At 66.4% G+C, this 14,618-nt stretch overlaps 1 protein-coding gene across 1 annotated transcript; it reads right to left on the reverse strand.

Moving 5' to 3' along the window:
- Positions 1-6,151: 6,151 nt before the first annotated feature.
- PLPP2 (phospholipid phosphatase 2) lies at positions 6,152-10,999 on the reverse strand. Its single transcript, XM_055806577.1, has 6 exons — positions 10,840-10,999; positions 8,533-8,684; positions 7,937-8,214; positions 7,698-7,755; positions 7,361-7,537; positions 6,152-7,256 (listed from the first exon to the last, which is right to left on the reverse strand). Exons 1-6 carry the CDS (start codon positions 10,889-10,891, stop codon positions 7,119-7,121), a joined length of 855 nt encoding a protein of 284 aa, XP_055662552.1. The 5' UTR covers positions 10,892-10,999; the 3' UTR covers positions 6,152-7,118.
- Between the last annotated feature and the right edge of the window lie 3,619 nt (positions 11,000-14,618).

Raw genomic sequence — 14,618 nt, forward strand, 5'->3', positions numbered from 1 at the left:
GTCCTGCTGGCTTTACGGAGCCAGGGACCACCGCCCCGCCCCACCATGCGAGGACCAGCCTGCTTCAGCCTGGCAGTCCCAGCCTTTCCTGAGAGCAACTGGGACATCTCCTGTTACCCCACTTCTGCTGAGGGGTGCCAGGGAGGGAGACCCCTCCTCTCTGGACCTGGAAAGGGCTGGGGATGATGACCCCCCCCCCTCTCTGGACCTGGAAGGCGCTGGGGATGACGACACCCCCCCTCTGAACTTGGAAAGGCCTGGGGATGATGAACCCCTCTCCTCTGGACCTGGAAAGGGCTGGGGATGATGAACCCTCCCTCTCTGGACCTGGAAGGCACTGGGGATGATGACACCCCCCCTCTCTGGACCTGGAAAGGGCTGGGGATGATGAGCCCCCCCTTCTCTGGACCTGGAAAGGGCTGGGGATGATGAACCCTCCCTCTCTGGACCTGGAAAGGGCTGGGGATGATGATCCCCTGCCCTGCACCCACTCTTGGCTCTGCACCAGCACCTTGTGGGGTTTGTGCTCTGTGGAGGGCGGGGGGGGCTGGAGAGCAGCAGAAAAGCGGTCTCCCAGCCCTTATTATATTTAAAATGTAATAACAGCACGATGTCTATTTTCGTAGACAGAACAGATCATTTCTGGAAGAGGGCCATAAATCTCAAAGGGAGGGGAAATAATTTGGCCAAGGTCATGTTAAGGCAGCAAGAGTGTAAAAGGGAAAAATATTAAAATAACAAAAAAAAAGGCAGTTGAGAGCTGAACTGACGTGCCACCTTTGCCCTTAAGCCCCTCCCCAGCCTGGGAAGCTCATCCCCTCTGCCCTGCCACTTCCCAGCATCACCCCACAGGGCAGAGGGGGCTGAGATGGGTGCGGGGGGCTGAGATGGGTGCGAGGGGCTGGCTGGGAGAGAGAGGCTGAAGGAGCAGAAGAAACCCCAACAAGGTGTCCTCACTCTCAGGGGGCCCCCTTCTTGCAGCCCCCCTTGAGTCCCTCTCCCTGGCTGCAGCGGCCCCTGACGCTGTGCCGTGCCCAGGGAGCCCTTAGGTGCACTGAGGCATGGGACCAGGCACAGGCTCGTGTCCCTGCATGCTGAGAGGATGATGTGTTCAAGGTGGTGCTGAGCTGTCACAGGGGAGCTGGGCTCCCCCCTGGCTGCACCGTTCCCCAACGCATGTGCACAAAGGCAGCCAGGCTGGGCAAATGCCGCTGCAGCACTATGTGCAAAGCAAAGAAGCCACTGGCAGATCCCCCTGCCCTGCCGCTGCGGTCCCTCTTCTCCAGCCCCTGTCCCATCCCGTCTTGGGTGCCAGGGCTGTGCCAGCACCATCCGTCACCCGCCATCCCGGGTGGAGGCAGAGCAGGCAGGGGAGAGGAGCGGGCTTGGCAGGGCCGTGCTCATCCATGTGGGTCAGTTCTTGTCTAGCAGCCGGTTCTCACGCAGCAGCTCGGAGGGACAGAGGCGTGCTGGCAGCAGGGCAATCCCTGCAACACGGAGAGGCACCTGCAGCCCCCTGTCACCTCGCAGTGCAGCTCCAGTTTGGTGGGAACGTCATGGCAAGAGCCGGAAAAGGACCCCAGGAGGATCCATCTCATCCGCCATCGCATGGGTTGGGCCTTCCGCTGAGCAAGAGCCAAGAGCGGTGGGAAGATGCTGGCCATCCCGCAGCGGGGCCGGTGCTCAGCAGCCAAACGCTTCCCGAGAGTGTGTCCCTGGCAGCGCCGCATCTCCGTGCGGCTCCTGGCAAGCGTTGGAAAACAAACTGCTGCTCGTACCCTCTGGCTGCTTCTCCAGGCTCGGCTGCCAGCTCCTCCATGCCAGAGCTGCTCTAGGGGGGCCAGGGCTATGTGGGAGGGAGGGGGGCCTGCCACCCCAGCCACTTGCTCTGCAAGGGGTGTCCCCAGCCAGCCCCCAGCCCTGTGTTGGAGCCGGAAGCAGGATGGTCCAGCACGCTCCAGCGGGATTGGGGCAGCAGCGTGGGACAGGTTTTTGCCCGGCTGCTCTAATGAGAAAAGAGGCATCATTTTAACAACCTCCCATGGAAGGCTTTCCCCCACTCAGTTCCTCCTTCTTTTGCTATTTCATTTCTTTTTCAGCCCCCTCCTTCCCTTACTCTTTGAGTTCAAAGGAGTCTGTGGCAGCGGGCACATTTCACAGGAGTTGTTGGTTAAGGGGTTGGGGGGGGGGGAGTTGGCACTCGATGGGACCAGAGAAAGAAGAAGGGGAGAGGAGGATAAGGCAAAGGAGAAGGGGGGAAAGGAGGAAAGAGAGGGAGAGGGAGGAGGAGGAGGACAGGGAGGAGAGGGAGAAAGAGAATGAGAGAGGGAGAAGGAGAAGCCAAAGAGGGAGAAGAGAGAGAGGGAGAGGGAGGAAGAGGAGAAGGAGGAGGAGGGGAGGGAGACAGAGAAGGAAGAGAGGGAGAAGGAGAAGGAGGAGGAGAAGAGGGAGGAGAGAGAGGGAAAGGGAGAAGGAGGAGGAGGAGAAGGAGGAGAGAGATATGGAAAAGGAAGAGAGGACAAGGCAGAAGGAGGAGAGGGAGAGTGAGGAGGAGAGGGAGGAAAAGGAGAGGGGGAGGGAGAGGGAGGAGGAAGAGGAGGAGAAGGAGAGCAGAGGGAGATGCAGAAGGAGAGGGAGGAGAAGTCAAAGGATAAGGAGAGGGAGAAGGGGGGGAATAAGGAGGAGGAGGAGGAGAGGGAGGAGGAGAGGGAGACGGAGAAGGAGGAGAGGGAGGAGCTGGAGGGGGCACCCGGGCTCCGCGCAGGGTCCCGCCGAGCCGGCCGGGGGGGCGGGCGAGCTGGCCGGGCTGCCGGGGGCGGCGGCCGGGCCCCGCCGCTGCGCTGGGCTCTTGCTGCCCTCTGCCGCCGGGCCCCGCCGCTTCCCAGCCGCCGCCGCCCCGCAGGGCCCCGCCCGGCCCCCCGGCAGCGCGGGGCGGGGGCGAGAGGCGGGGGTGGTGCTCGGCGCCCGGCGGGGGGGGGCCGGGAGCGCTCGGGGCCCCCCGGGCCGGGCACCAGCCCCGACCCCCCCGCGCAGCACGGCCGCCTCCCGGGGCCGCGGACTGGGGGCTCTGGCCCGGACACCCCCGCCGCGACCGGCACCGCCGCCATCGCCCCCTCCCCGCGGGGCCGCCGCGCCCCCCCGGCCGCTGGCTCTTCCGCGGGCGCCGGGGCCGGGGCCGTCCGGGGGATGTTTGCGGGATGAGTAACATCCGCCGGCGGGGCGCAGCCGGCGCTGGGAGCGGGCGGCGGGCACCGGGAGGCTCGGCCCCTGCGCCCGCCTCCCCCAGCGGGGGGGCGCCGGGAGGGGGGCGCGGCGGGGCCCGGGCGCCCCCGGGGCAGGCGGGGCCCGGCGGGCGAGCGGGGTCCGCCGGTGCCCAGGGCGAGGGGCGGCGGATGCTGCGTGGCATGGGCGGGAGCAGCCGGGAGGCACGGGGCGGGGGGGGGGCGGCCCGGGGCCCCCTCCGGAGCGGGGCTGGCAGCCAGCGCCGGGCCGAGCGGTGCCAGAAGCAGCTTGTTTTGGCCAGGAGGCGGCTTGGCTGAGCGCTGGGTGCGTGGGGCTGCTGAGGGCGGGGAACAGGACGGCTCTTGGAGAGCAGGTCCCAGCCACACGGGCCAGCGCTGCTTGGCTGCGGCTGAATCTGCCCCAGCACGGCCGGGAGTGGATCCCTAACCCCCGAGTCACCCACCGCGAAGGGGCTCGGGCACCGCCGGCACAAGCTGGCACAAAAAGGCCCAAGGGCACAACTCACCCCGAGCGCCTGGATCCACCCAGCCGGATGCACATAGCTCTCCCCCTGGGATCCACCAAGCGGGATGCACGTGAGCACCTGGGATCCACCGAGCAGGATGCACTAGCTCGCCCCCTGAGATCCACCAAACAGGATGCACATGAGCACCTGGGATCCACCAAGCAGGATGCACTAGCTCGCCCCCTGAGATCCACCAAACAGGATGCACATGAGCACCTGAGATCCACCAAGCGGGATGCATGTAGCTCTCCCCAGCTCAGACTCGCGGGCTTGGTACAGCCTCAAGCCTCCAATGGGGAAAGCAAGGCACACAAGCTGTGGGGGGCACCTTACCCCCCACTAGACCCTGCCCCACCCCACCCCCCACTCCCCCCACCTCAGCTCCTGAGAGCAGCACCAGCCCAGCCCAGATCCTCCCAATGCTCAGACCAGGGGACCTGAGGCAGTCCCTCGGAGGCAGCGGGGTCCGGCCTGGAGCTGGAGCAGCACTGGCAGCACGCCATGGTGTTCAGCCATGACTGAGGCTGGCGAAGGCAGGAGGGATTGCAGACATTGCAGCAGCAACTGGGCCTGCTTCTCCTTCCCCAGTGCCTTGCTGGTGGCCTCAGGGCCAGCATCCCCCATCCTTCCAGCGAGGGGCTGGGGCACAACACATGGGGCAGGGGCTGACAGCGGCTCGCAGCCCCTCGCTGCATCCAGGTTGCCCACAGCTTGGCATGTCAGGAGTTTGGTCAGGTCTCAGCCCCCGTCGGGCACAGGGACACAGCTGGGAAGAGGCAGGCAGCTCAGCCACCCGGGGAAGGAGCAGCCCAGCTCCCGTCGCAAGCCAGCTGCCCTGCCCTTTGGAGCCGCACACACTGCAGCATTGTCGCCCAGCTGGTTTTTCCAGAGATGCATCCAAGGGGTGAAATCAGATCTCAAGGGAAAGGAGCAGGCACGTTCCTGGCTGTACAGAGGAGCTGTCGAGGCAATGCCAGGAACTGGGCAGCTGCTGGGCACCGCAGCCCAGCCGGAGGAAAACCAAGCAGATGAGCTCTGGAACCTGGGCTGTGCCTCGCTGCCCCCCACTCCAGGAGCTGCTGCTCCTTTACAGACCTTTGTTTGCAGACCCCGCGGCAGAGATGCCCTGGCGCTTCCCACCAGCTTTGGTTTACACTATCAACCCTCCCTGGAGGGCTGGGACTGGGGAAGGACCCTGCTGGGGACCAGGGAAGGGCTTGAGGGAGGAAAACTCAACGGAAAACAGAAAACCAGCGTGTGGCGAGGGAGTTGCCTCCGCATAGGGAAGGTATTTTTGCTCAGGGCTTGTCTAGACTGGAGTCAGCCACGCTGCATAAGCACATTGACACCACGCAGCAAGCCCAGGGCACGCAGGGTGGCCTGCTGCTGCCAGCCCAGACAGACCAGGCTGCGCTGACCGAGGGCAGGCAGGGGGGTCTGGGGGCAGAGCCCACCCCAGGACTGGCCATCCCAGCCCCGAGGGACCAGGGTGACCATGGGAGCTCCTGTCCCCGAGAACCAGGGACGTGCCCAGGTGGAGGGAGCTTACAAGCAGCCAAGACTCCAAGTACAGCCAGCACTTTCAGTGCCACACTGGCAGCTCTGCCCACCCAAAAACTTAAGGCAGGAGCCAGTGGTGGTGGCCCTCAGCGCCACTGGCAGAACTGGGATGTCCCCATCTTGACCCAGACCCTAGAACCAGGCAGGGCTGTTGCTGACACCACAGGCAACAACACAGTGGAGCCAACGCAGCCCCAGCTGACCCTTGAGCCCGGCCCTTCCAGGGCACCCCCAGGGTGCCCCCCCCCCGTGCCCCCCCCCATGGCCACTGCCCCCCCGCCACCTGTCCCCACACAGCCCTGCCCGCAGCGAGAGGGACGCCGGGCAGCTGTGCCAAGGCACTCGCACTGCCCTGCCTTCCCTCGGCTCGGGCTGCCAGAGCAGCCAAGGGAGCTGCAGGCACAAAACGTCATTTTTTCCGAGAGCTTCTCTCCGCCTTCCCTTCCCCCTCGCAGAGGCCAGCCACGGTGCTGGGGAACGCAAGAGGCTGCTGGGGTCAGGGCGAAGGCAGTGCCAGGATGGGACCCAGCTGGGTACGGGTCTCAGAGCCCTGCGCCAGTCACGGCTCTTCTCGCCTCTCACAGGGCTGGCCAGTCAAAGAACAACCCTCCCAAAGGTGGCTTCACAGGCAGTGGGAGCAGCCCTGGTCGAGCACAGCTTTCCCAGTGCAAACGGGAGAGGGGCTCGGCCGCCCTAACAGCTCCCCCACCCCCCCAGCAAACCTCCCAGCTAGCGAGGCACTTCAGACCCCTTTACTTGGAAAAGGAAACCCTAAACACTTAAGCCCATCCACTCTGAGGCCAGGAGCATCCACGGAGTAAGAGAACAGGCCTGACACAGACATTCTTTAAGGATGATCTAATTTAAAAAACACATTTTTATAAAAACACATCATAACGAAAATGCATGTAGTTTAAGAAGAGGCCCACAGTGCTCCAGCGCTGGAGTTAGCTGCGCGTCGGCAATGGGACTGCTCCGTGGCCCATTCCCCAGTTTCCCAGGGCATCTGGAGTCCCATGTCCAGCTCCACATCCCCATTTATTTTCCTTTACCACAGAAAGCTTCTCCCCTTCCCCCTACACCCCACACCCCCTTAAAGCATCAGCTGAAGCTGCAGGAGAGACAAAGGCATGAGCATCCCCCAAGCCGGGTGCAAAGCAGGCAGGGTGCAAGAAGCCCTTGCTTCCAGCACTGCGGCGTCGGGCACCACCAGAGCAAAGCCTGGCGGCCAGGATTGCTTTTAAAGGTAATCAGGAAACAGAGAAGAACTCTGGATCGTTTTAATCCTTTCCAGAAGAGTATTGCTAGCCCAGCAGCTGTCCTCCTCCCCCTGTGCTAGTGAGGATTTGTATTCATAAGGCTGGATAATTTGACAGGGATAACACACACCCAGCACAGGCAACTTCAGGCTTCCCAACGAGTTTACTCTTCGCTCGACACAGTTTGCCAGCCCGATAAATCCACCCCCACGTGCCACCCTCCCTTCACGCAGAGGGCTGGGACAGCAGCCTTGGAGCATGACTCAGACCCACAGGGGACCAAGAACCTCCCCTTCCCACAGGCAGGGTGCTGGGATCGCTGGGCACCAGCAAGCACAGAGGTACTGCAGGCACAGGGAGCCAGGAGCTGCGGTGCTGAGGGAGCAGAGATGGGCAGGATCATCCCGCAGGTACCTGCGGCAGCGAGAGGCACCGGAGCCATGGAGCCAACGGTTAATACAGAGCCAGGGTCCTTGTCCCCTGCGCCAGGAGCAGTGCGGAGCGCAGCAAGGGGCAGGTCTGCAGTCCGGTATGCGTGGCCCACGTGTGGCTCACGGGGCACCCCGGTAGCTGTAGTGATTGCGGTCGGGGTCGCTCATGGTGAGCGGCAGGCTGGGCTTGCGCTCTGGGTCCTTTTCATCGCACTGCCGTGGGGGACGGTGCTTGAAGAAGTCAGAGACGTAGCGGACCTGGAAAAGACCGACAGGGAAGACGGTTTGGGGACCCCTGTGGCAGGCTGAGCTGCTGCCAGCAGCGACCTGGCAGAGCATCAGGTCACGCATGGGGCACTCACGATGAGGACGGCAATGAGAGCCCCTTGGAGCAGCCCCGCCAGCACATCGCTCCAGTGGTGCTTGTAGTCGGACACCCTGGTGTAGCCCACGTAGATGGCAAAGGCGATGAGGAAGAACTGGATGGTGGGGCGCAGCAGCCGGGCCCACTTCCCCACCAGCCGGGCTTGCACATAGAGCTGGGCAAGGAAGGGGGGAGCAATCACCCAGTGCAGGGGGCACCAACCAGTCTGAAGACAAGGGTGCTCGGAGCACTGGTCCACCTGAGGGGACAGGACCTGGGGGGGGGTGGGCTCGCTGCCTTCCCACAGCATGGTGTGCCCACCGCATGGCACTTACCGCCAGGAACATCATGCAGTACATCCCAAAGGAGGAGTGCCCAGAATAGAAGGACAGTCTGCAGGGCAAAAGGGAAGGTCAGGCCATGACAGCGAGCCCCCAGTGCCCAGCTGGCCCCCCGCAAGCCCCCACGTACCCGGTGGGCTCTACCCTGCAGCAGGAGAGCATCAATATCCCTCTGGGGCTGCCACAGACCGTAGGAGCCCAGAAGGGATGTGTCCTGGGGCCCCACGGCTCACCTGGACTCGGTGACGTTCCTGCTCTCCCCCTGGCAAACGTTCTCCAGCTGCACGTAGATGGAGCAGTTCACCTTGGACCAGTCAGGATTGCAGACGGCCAGGAAGTTTGGCCTGAGACGGCCGATCATGTACTTGGCCAGGTCAGTCAGGGACTGGCTGATGGCCCCCCCAAAGAGGAAGGTCCCCACCACCTTGTAGAGGGCGGCCAGGTAGTTGTTAAACTCTGACTTGGAGTAGAGGCGCTCTGTGTAGACCAGGTATGCCTCCCCCGATGAGATCTGCAAACGCCAAAGGGTGAGGGGCTACTGAGCAGCTCCCCAGCACCGGGATGCTCGGGGGTCTGTGGCACAGGAGACCCTGGCACCTGCCAGCCACAGGAGCTCATAGGGCTTCTCTCAACCCCCCTGCAAGGAACCAGCCCCATAGGATGTGGGTCTCACCACCCCAGAGGGAGCTCCTGACTCCCAGCAGAGCAGGGTTCGACCCCAGGGTCCTGTTGCCCTGCCAGCACCCTGGGGGTGGGCTGTGGCAGGACCCCTGCGTACAATGTGCCAGGATGTCCCTGCCCCAGAGGGAAGGGGATGGCGCTTCCTTACAATGACAACAGTGCAGGTGATGGTGACACCAGCCATGAGGCCATGGGTGATGGTGTCTGCCTTGTAGGGGTAGCGGATGGAATCATCGTTGCAGTAGAAGCCGCGCTTGTACGGGGAGTTCACCAGCGTCAGGATGACGAAGGGCAGAGACGCTGCAAGGCAGAGAGAAGGTGAGGACTGGGGACACCCACCCGCAGGCTCCACACAGGCACCCAGCACCGCGCAGTCTCCCCATCCCTCCTCCTTGGGTCTCTGCTTCCCGATGCTGGGGAGGGACCCCCTCGGGGGACGCAGCCCCGAGCCACCTGCACCCCCAGGGCAGGAGGACTTGCACCCGCCAGCGCACTGGCCCCACTGCTGATAGGGCCCTATCGGGGCTCACAGCTGCCTGCGGCGCCCTGATACCACACGAGAGGGCTGCGACCGACCGGGCACCCGCCGAGCCCCCACGGCTGCCCCACTCCTCCCCAGGCACAGCAGCCCTGGGACCTGATCTTGCACCCTCTCCTCACACTCCCCAGGGTCTTTCGGGCTAGAAGGATGGAGCTCATTAAAATTAATGAGCACGGGCATCTCACAAACCTGTTTTACAGCAGGGAAGGGCCCTAGGTCCCAGCAGGACCCTCACACTGGCTCCAGGAGAGGCAGTGCCTGGTAATGCTGGTGGGCGATCCAGCCCAGGTGGACCCCAGCCTCACCCTCCCGCAGCCGGTGCCCCTGCCAGCCCCTTGTCCCCCCTGGCTCCTGGCAGGGCTCTGGAGAGATGCTGCAGCTGCCTGGTCCAGGCCAGCCCCAGAGGCTTTTCCACCCCAGCTCTGGCCACAAGCATCTCGGAGCTCACCCCTGGATGGGATCACCCCCGAGACCAAAAGGGCTTTTTGGTGGGGGGTCTCTGCCCCGTGCAGCAGCCATGGAGCCCCCCTGCTGAAAGAGGACCCCCAGCCCCTGCAGCCGCCCAGCCCCTGCCCAAGGAAGAAGCCAGGGCAGGGTCTAGTCCGAAGGACGGGGGGCACCGGCCCCGGGGTGCTCCCCGCGGGGCGGGAGGGGGAGTCCGAAAGCGCGGTGCTCCCAAGGCCCACGGTCCACCTTAAGCCCGGGCTCCTCTCCCGGTTCCGCCTTTCCCGGCGGTTTCCGCCCCCCCCACCCCCCCCCCCCCCTCCCAGTTCCACCGTCTCCCGGGAACACGCACCTTTGTCCCCGCCCGCCCCCTCCCCGGGCCGCAGCCGGGGGGTCCCGCCGCTCCTGCGCCCACCGAGCGAGCGGGGAAGACGATAATAAAACGGGGGGGTGTTGCCCCCCTGCCCCCCCCCCTCCCCCCGGGCGGAGGCAGCAGCAGCCAGAAGCGCTGCCGGGGGGCTGGGAACAAGCCCCCCGCCCTTCCCCAGCCGCCCCCCACCCCCCCCCGGTCGCCCGGCGCAGGGCGTCTGCAGCCGCCTCCCTGTGCACCTAAAACGTTAATTTGCAGCTCAAATTAGACACCCTTTTTTTTTTTTTTTCCGGGATAATTTCATCTTTCAAAAAAGCTCCCCCTAAAAATAAAAGGCACCGGACCACGAGGGACCCAAACCCACCGGGAGCCCGCCCCGGCCCACCGGTGCCCGGAGCCCACGCCAGCAGCTCCCGGCCGGGAGGTGCAGCCCCAAATTACGACCTAGGCCTTTATTTTTAGTCCGTCTTAATTAGGTGCTTGTCCGCGTCAGTTTTGGAAACTGGCGTCTCCCTGCCCCGGGGGCGGGGGGGGGGCACGGGAAAGGCCCCCCCCCCCCCCCCGCCCGAGGCCGCGCAGCCCCCCCCGGACCCGCTCGGGCGGGCGGGGGGCAGCCAGGGCGGCGGCAGAAGGAAAGTCCCGACCGGCGGGGGGGGGGCCCGGCCCGGGACCGACGGCAGCCCCCGCCCCCCCCCCCCGGGGAGGCCAACGCACCCGCCCCGAGGCCCCCCGGCTCCCGCTCGGCAACGCGCCGGGCGCGACCCCAGCACAGCCCCCCCCCCCCCCGCCCGCACGGCCCCACGCCTCACATCCCCCCTCCGGGGGAACCGGGACCCCCGACAGGACCTGGTAGCTCCGGAGCGGGAGCCCGGCCCCGAGGGCAAAGCAGCCCCGGTGGGGTCCCCGCGGGGGCCCGGGGCAGGGGCGAGCAGGTGCCTCTCGGGCCGGCCCCGCAGCACCGGCAACGGGCGGACCCCGGAGCCCCGGTACCTGCCGCGGAGCCGGCCCCGGCACACGGCACAGCCCCACCGGGGGTCGGGGGCCGCTCCGGAGCCGCCCGGGCCGGAGGCTCCGCGGCCGCGTCGGTACCGAGCCCTCACCGACCGCCAAGCAGAGCACGTCGAGCACCACGAAGACCTTCCTGCGCTCCATCCCGCTGCCGGTGGCGGCCCCGCGGCCCGGCCCCGCGGCTCACATGGCCCGGAACGGCGCGGGCCCGGCCGGGAGGTAAAGTCCGGGCGGACGGGACGGGGCGGGGCGGGACGGGGCGGCTCCGGCAGCCGGTGCCCCCGCCCGCGGGCGGGGCGGGAGCGGGCCGGGGGCGGGCCGGGGGCCGGGGCAGGTGTGGGGCGCGGCGGGGGGCAGCGGGTCCCCGGAGCCCCCCCGGCCCCGGCCGTTGCCCTGGGCCCTGCTCCGGATCCCCGCTCCGCCTGGCCGGGCTCCCCGCGCCGGCTTGGCCCCCCCCCCGTCGATGCCGCAAGGGGGAGAGGGAGAGAGGAGCATGGCTGCTGTGCCCTGCCACCGGGGGCTGCTTCCCCCCCCAAGAAAGGGCAAAAAGCAGAACCCCAGAGTGGGAGAGTACGGCCACAGCCGTGCGCTGGCTGCAGCGGCTGCTCGGTGCTGCGCAGATACGGGGCTGACTCGGTGCCGGTGCCCGGTGTTGGGGTCACCGGGGGTTCCCCGGGAGCCCTGGCACACGGCGGGGAGCAGTAGTGTGTTCCCTGGTCTCAGGCGCTGCCGGAGGAGGACAGGCCCCGGTGGTGCCCGCTGAGGCTGAGGACCTGCTGAGCCGGTGGCACCCAGAGCAGGGACGGGAGCAAAGGGTCGAGCACGGGGCCCTGCAGCAGGTCGGTGGGAACGGGGCCGACCGCAGCCCAGCTCCTCGCTCCAGGCCCGACTCTTGGTCAGGAGTGGAAGGAAATAAATATAAATAATACAGAAACCACCCAAATGATGGTTACTGGGCTGGTTTATTGAAGTGCAGCATGAGCAGCTGGTGGAAAACGTCAAGGCTGTTGTGGGAAGCCAGTGGAGCTGGAATCACTCTCAGGATGCCCTGGGATTTAAGGAGAGGGACAGAGCCACGTGCGGGCTTTCCTCTGCTCCGATCCGCCCCGATCTGCCCTGGTGCCTCCTGCCCTCGCTGCCACGGGGCCTGGGCACTGCTGCTGGGGCAGGATTTGCCCCCACGTGCTGCCTGCAGGCCCCGAATCTTGGTGGTGGGTGGGTGAAAGCCCCGAGGCTGGGGTGCTGGGGGGATGCTGGAGGTTGGCCAGCACCTGCAGGATGCCCAGACCAGCACCCATGGGATGCCCAAACTGGTACCTGTGGTATGCCCAGACCAGCACCCGTGGGATGCCCAGACCGTCGAGGATGGGATGCAGGGTTTACCACCATCTCTCCCACCGCTGATCAATCTCCCCTTCCCATCACTGCAGCCCTTGGCTGTGCTGAGCCACCCTCGCAGCTGGCACAGAAGCACTCCAGGCTGGGCCATCATGGGGGCACAGATGTGGCATGTGGGGCTCAGCAGGGACAGGATAGAGCCCGGTGGGGGGACACTGACCCACGCTGCGGGCGTGCGGCTCTGTGCTGGAGCAGGGCAGAGGGGTGTGAGCTGAGGCAGTGCCACCTCGCAGAGCAGGTGCCAGGCAGGACTTTGCCCCACATGGTGCTGGGGCTGTCTGACGGTGCCAGGCAGGGCCCAGCCCAGGCGGACCCTCGGGCTGGTGCTCGGGGGGTGTCGTGGGGATGGGGAAGCTGCCCCTGCGCTCGGCTCAGCCCACGGTTCACCCAGCCTGCACGGTGCTGGGCAGGGGGCTCAGCCTGCACGGTGCTGGGTGGGGGCCTTGGCCCATGGTTCGTCCAGCCTGTGTGGTGCTGGGAGGGGGGCTCAGCCTCCCTGGCTCGATGTAAGGCCCCGGGTGACAAAGGGCCTTGCAGGGCTGTGTGGGGCCAGTGATGGGGGGTCATGGGGGGTCCTGGGCGCATTCGGGCCCTGTTAGGTTTCCTCTCTTCACTTGGGCTTTCCATGGAGTCCTGCGGGACGCTGGTCCCGGCCCCTCCCAGCCCCAGGGTGAGCGCTGGGACGCCCCCCGGGGCTCTGCTGATGCTCCACTCCCCGGGGGGGGACAACGGGACCCCCTCCCCGCGGCCGCTGTTCTGGCCCGTCTCTGCTGCACGAAGGCTGGGGGGAGGGAGGCAGCGGGGGGGGGGGGGGGGCGGGGGGTGGCCGATCCCCCTCCCCGGGTGGCCGCAGCTGCAGGGGGCTGAGACCCGGCACCCCCGAGCGCTGGGATCCCGTGGCGGAGGGGGGGGTGGGGGGTGGGGGTGGGGAGCGGGTCCCTGGCGCGGGGCTGCGGCCCCCTCTGCCGTCGATGCGCCGCGGCTGCAGCGGCCCCGGGGCCGGGGGCGGGGGGGGGGGAGGGGGGCGAGCCGGAGGGCCGTCGGGGGGCGAGGGGTTGGCCCTGCTGGTTTTACACCCCTCGACGGCAGCCCCACGGGCGGCCAAGCCACAGGGCCAGCGGGCAGGGAGCATCGCGCCGGGCGAAGAGCCCCGTTGTGGGGACAGCGCGGTCACACGGGGCCCAAAATAGCATTTGAAAGGATGCGAAGAGCCGAGGGAGAGCGATCCCACCCGGGGGCTTCGAGCGCACCCACCCTTTCCTCGCTCCTCAGGGCCTCGCAGGACGCAGGAATCCGCTGCCGTCCCTTGTCCCTCACCCGCTGTTGGACCTGGCTGCCACATGGCTGGAGCCCCACGTGGCGGCAGCTGATGGCCACCCTCTCCTGAGGATGCCGGAGCCAAGCCCGGCCCCGCTCCAGGCCCAGCAGCCAGAGGACTCATCCTGCTCCCACCCGCACCACAGCACCGCAGCCGGACCCTCTGCCCGCTCCCGGCTGAGCGGGGCCTCCGCAGTGCGGCCAAGCTGCTAGGAGAAGCGCGGAGCTCCCGGAGGGGTGGGTTGTCCCTTTCCTGCTGCTTTTCCTGGTGGCGTTTTCCAGCTGGGAGCAAGGGAGATGGGAGCCCCCGTCCCCCCCCAAGGCCGTGGGACAGAAGGCAAGAGCCGGAGAACAGAATTTACGGAGCATCTGACAAAACAGAGGGGCTTTGTGGTGAGGAACGAGCCTTCTCATGGAAACACGCAGCGCAGTTGCAGCAGGAACGTTGCTCTCGCCTCCAGGATGTTATTTCTGGCTGCAGCCAGTGAGACATGGAGTGCCCCCCCCCCCCCCAGTCACCACCGGCTCTCTGGAGGCTGCCAGGGTTTCAGAGGACTTGGGGCACCTGTGGGAGCGATGAAGGTGGTGTGGGAGGGAAAATGCAGCCAAAGAAGCTGGGCATCCTCCCAGGTGGTGATGGCAGCCCCGGTGCAGGGCACGGGAAGGCGGGCAGGGGCCAGGAGGGACCAAACCGCCCCCAGACCCCCGGGTCAGGAGGTGCAGCCCCAGGCGCGGCTCACGCAGTTTCGGGCCATGGGGAACACCAGCACGGCTCTGGCAGGAGGCAGGAGCTTGTCATGGTCCTGGGATGAAGCTCCTCACCGAGCAGAAGCAGCAGCAGGTCAGGTTCAGCTCCTGCACCAGGCTCTCAGCACCATTCCGACAGGCACCGTAGCACCTGAGGTGGGAGGACACAATCCTGCAGGGGTGCAGGGTCAGCATCCGGCTCAGCACCTCCTTAAGGATGAACCCCAGGCTGGCGTCAGCCACACACCCTGCCCTGGACATCCTCCCTCTCGGGGACCACGAATGCTCCTGGGCATCGCACCCCTGCCCCCCGCTAGTGATGCAGAAGGCTCACTGGGGGGGACAGAGTCAGACAGGAGGGGCGAGGACCCCTTTCCTTGCTTCTCCAAAACCAAGACAGGCTTCTGGC

Source organism: Falco peregrinus, chromosome 5 (genome assembly GCF_023634155.1).
Source record: "Falco peregrinus isolate bFalPer1 chromosome 5, bFalPer1.pri, whole genome shotgun sequence".
Lineage (NCBI taxonomy): Eukaryota > Metazoa > Chordata > Aves > Falconiformes > Falconidae > Falco > Falco peregrinus.

Coding starts and splice junctions, on each gene's coding strand:
- PLPP2 (XM_055806577.1), bottom strand. CDS start 10,891: ATGGAGCGCAGGAAGGTCTTCGTGGTGCTCGACGTGCTCTGCTTGGCG. Junction 7,756..7,936: donor AGGAACGTCACCGAGTCCAG/GTGAGCCGTGGG, acceptor TTTGCCCTGCAG/ACTGTCCTTCTATTCTGGGC. Junction 7,538..7,697: donor ACTGCATGATGTTCCTGGCG/GTAAGTGCCATG, acceptor TTCCTTGCCCAG/CTCTATGTGCAAGCCCGGCT.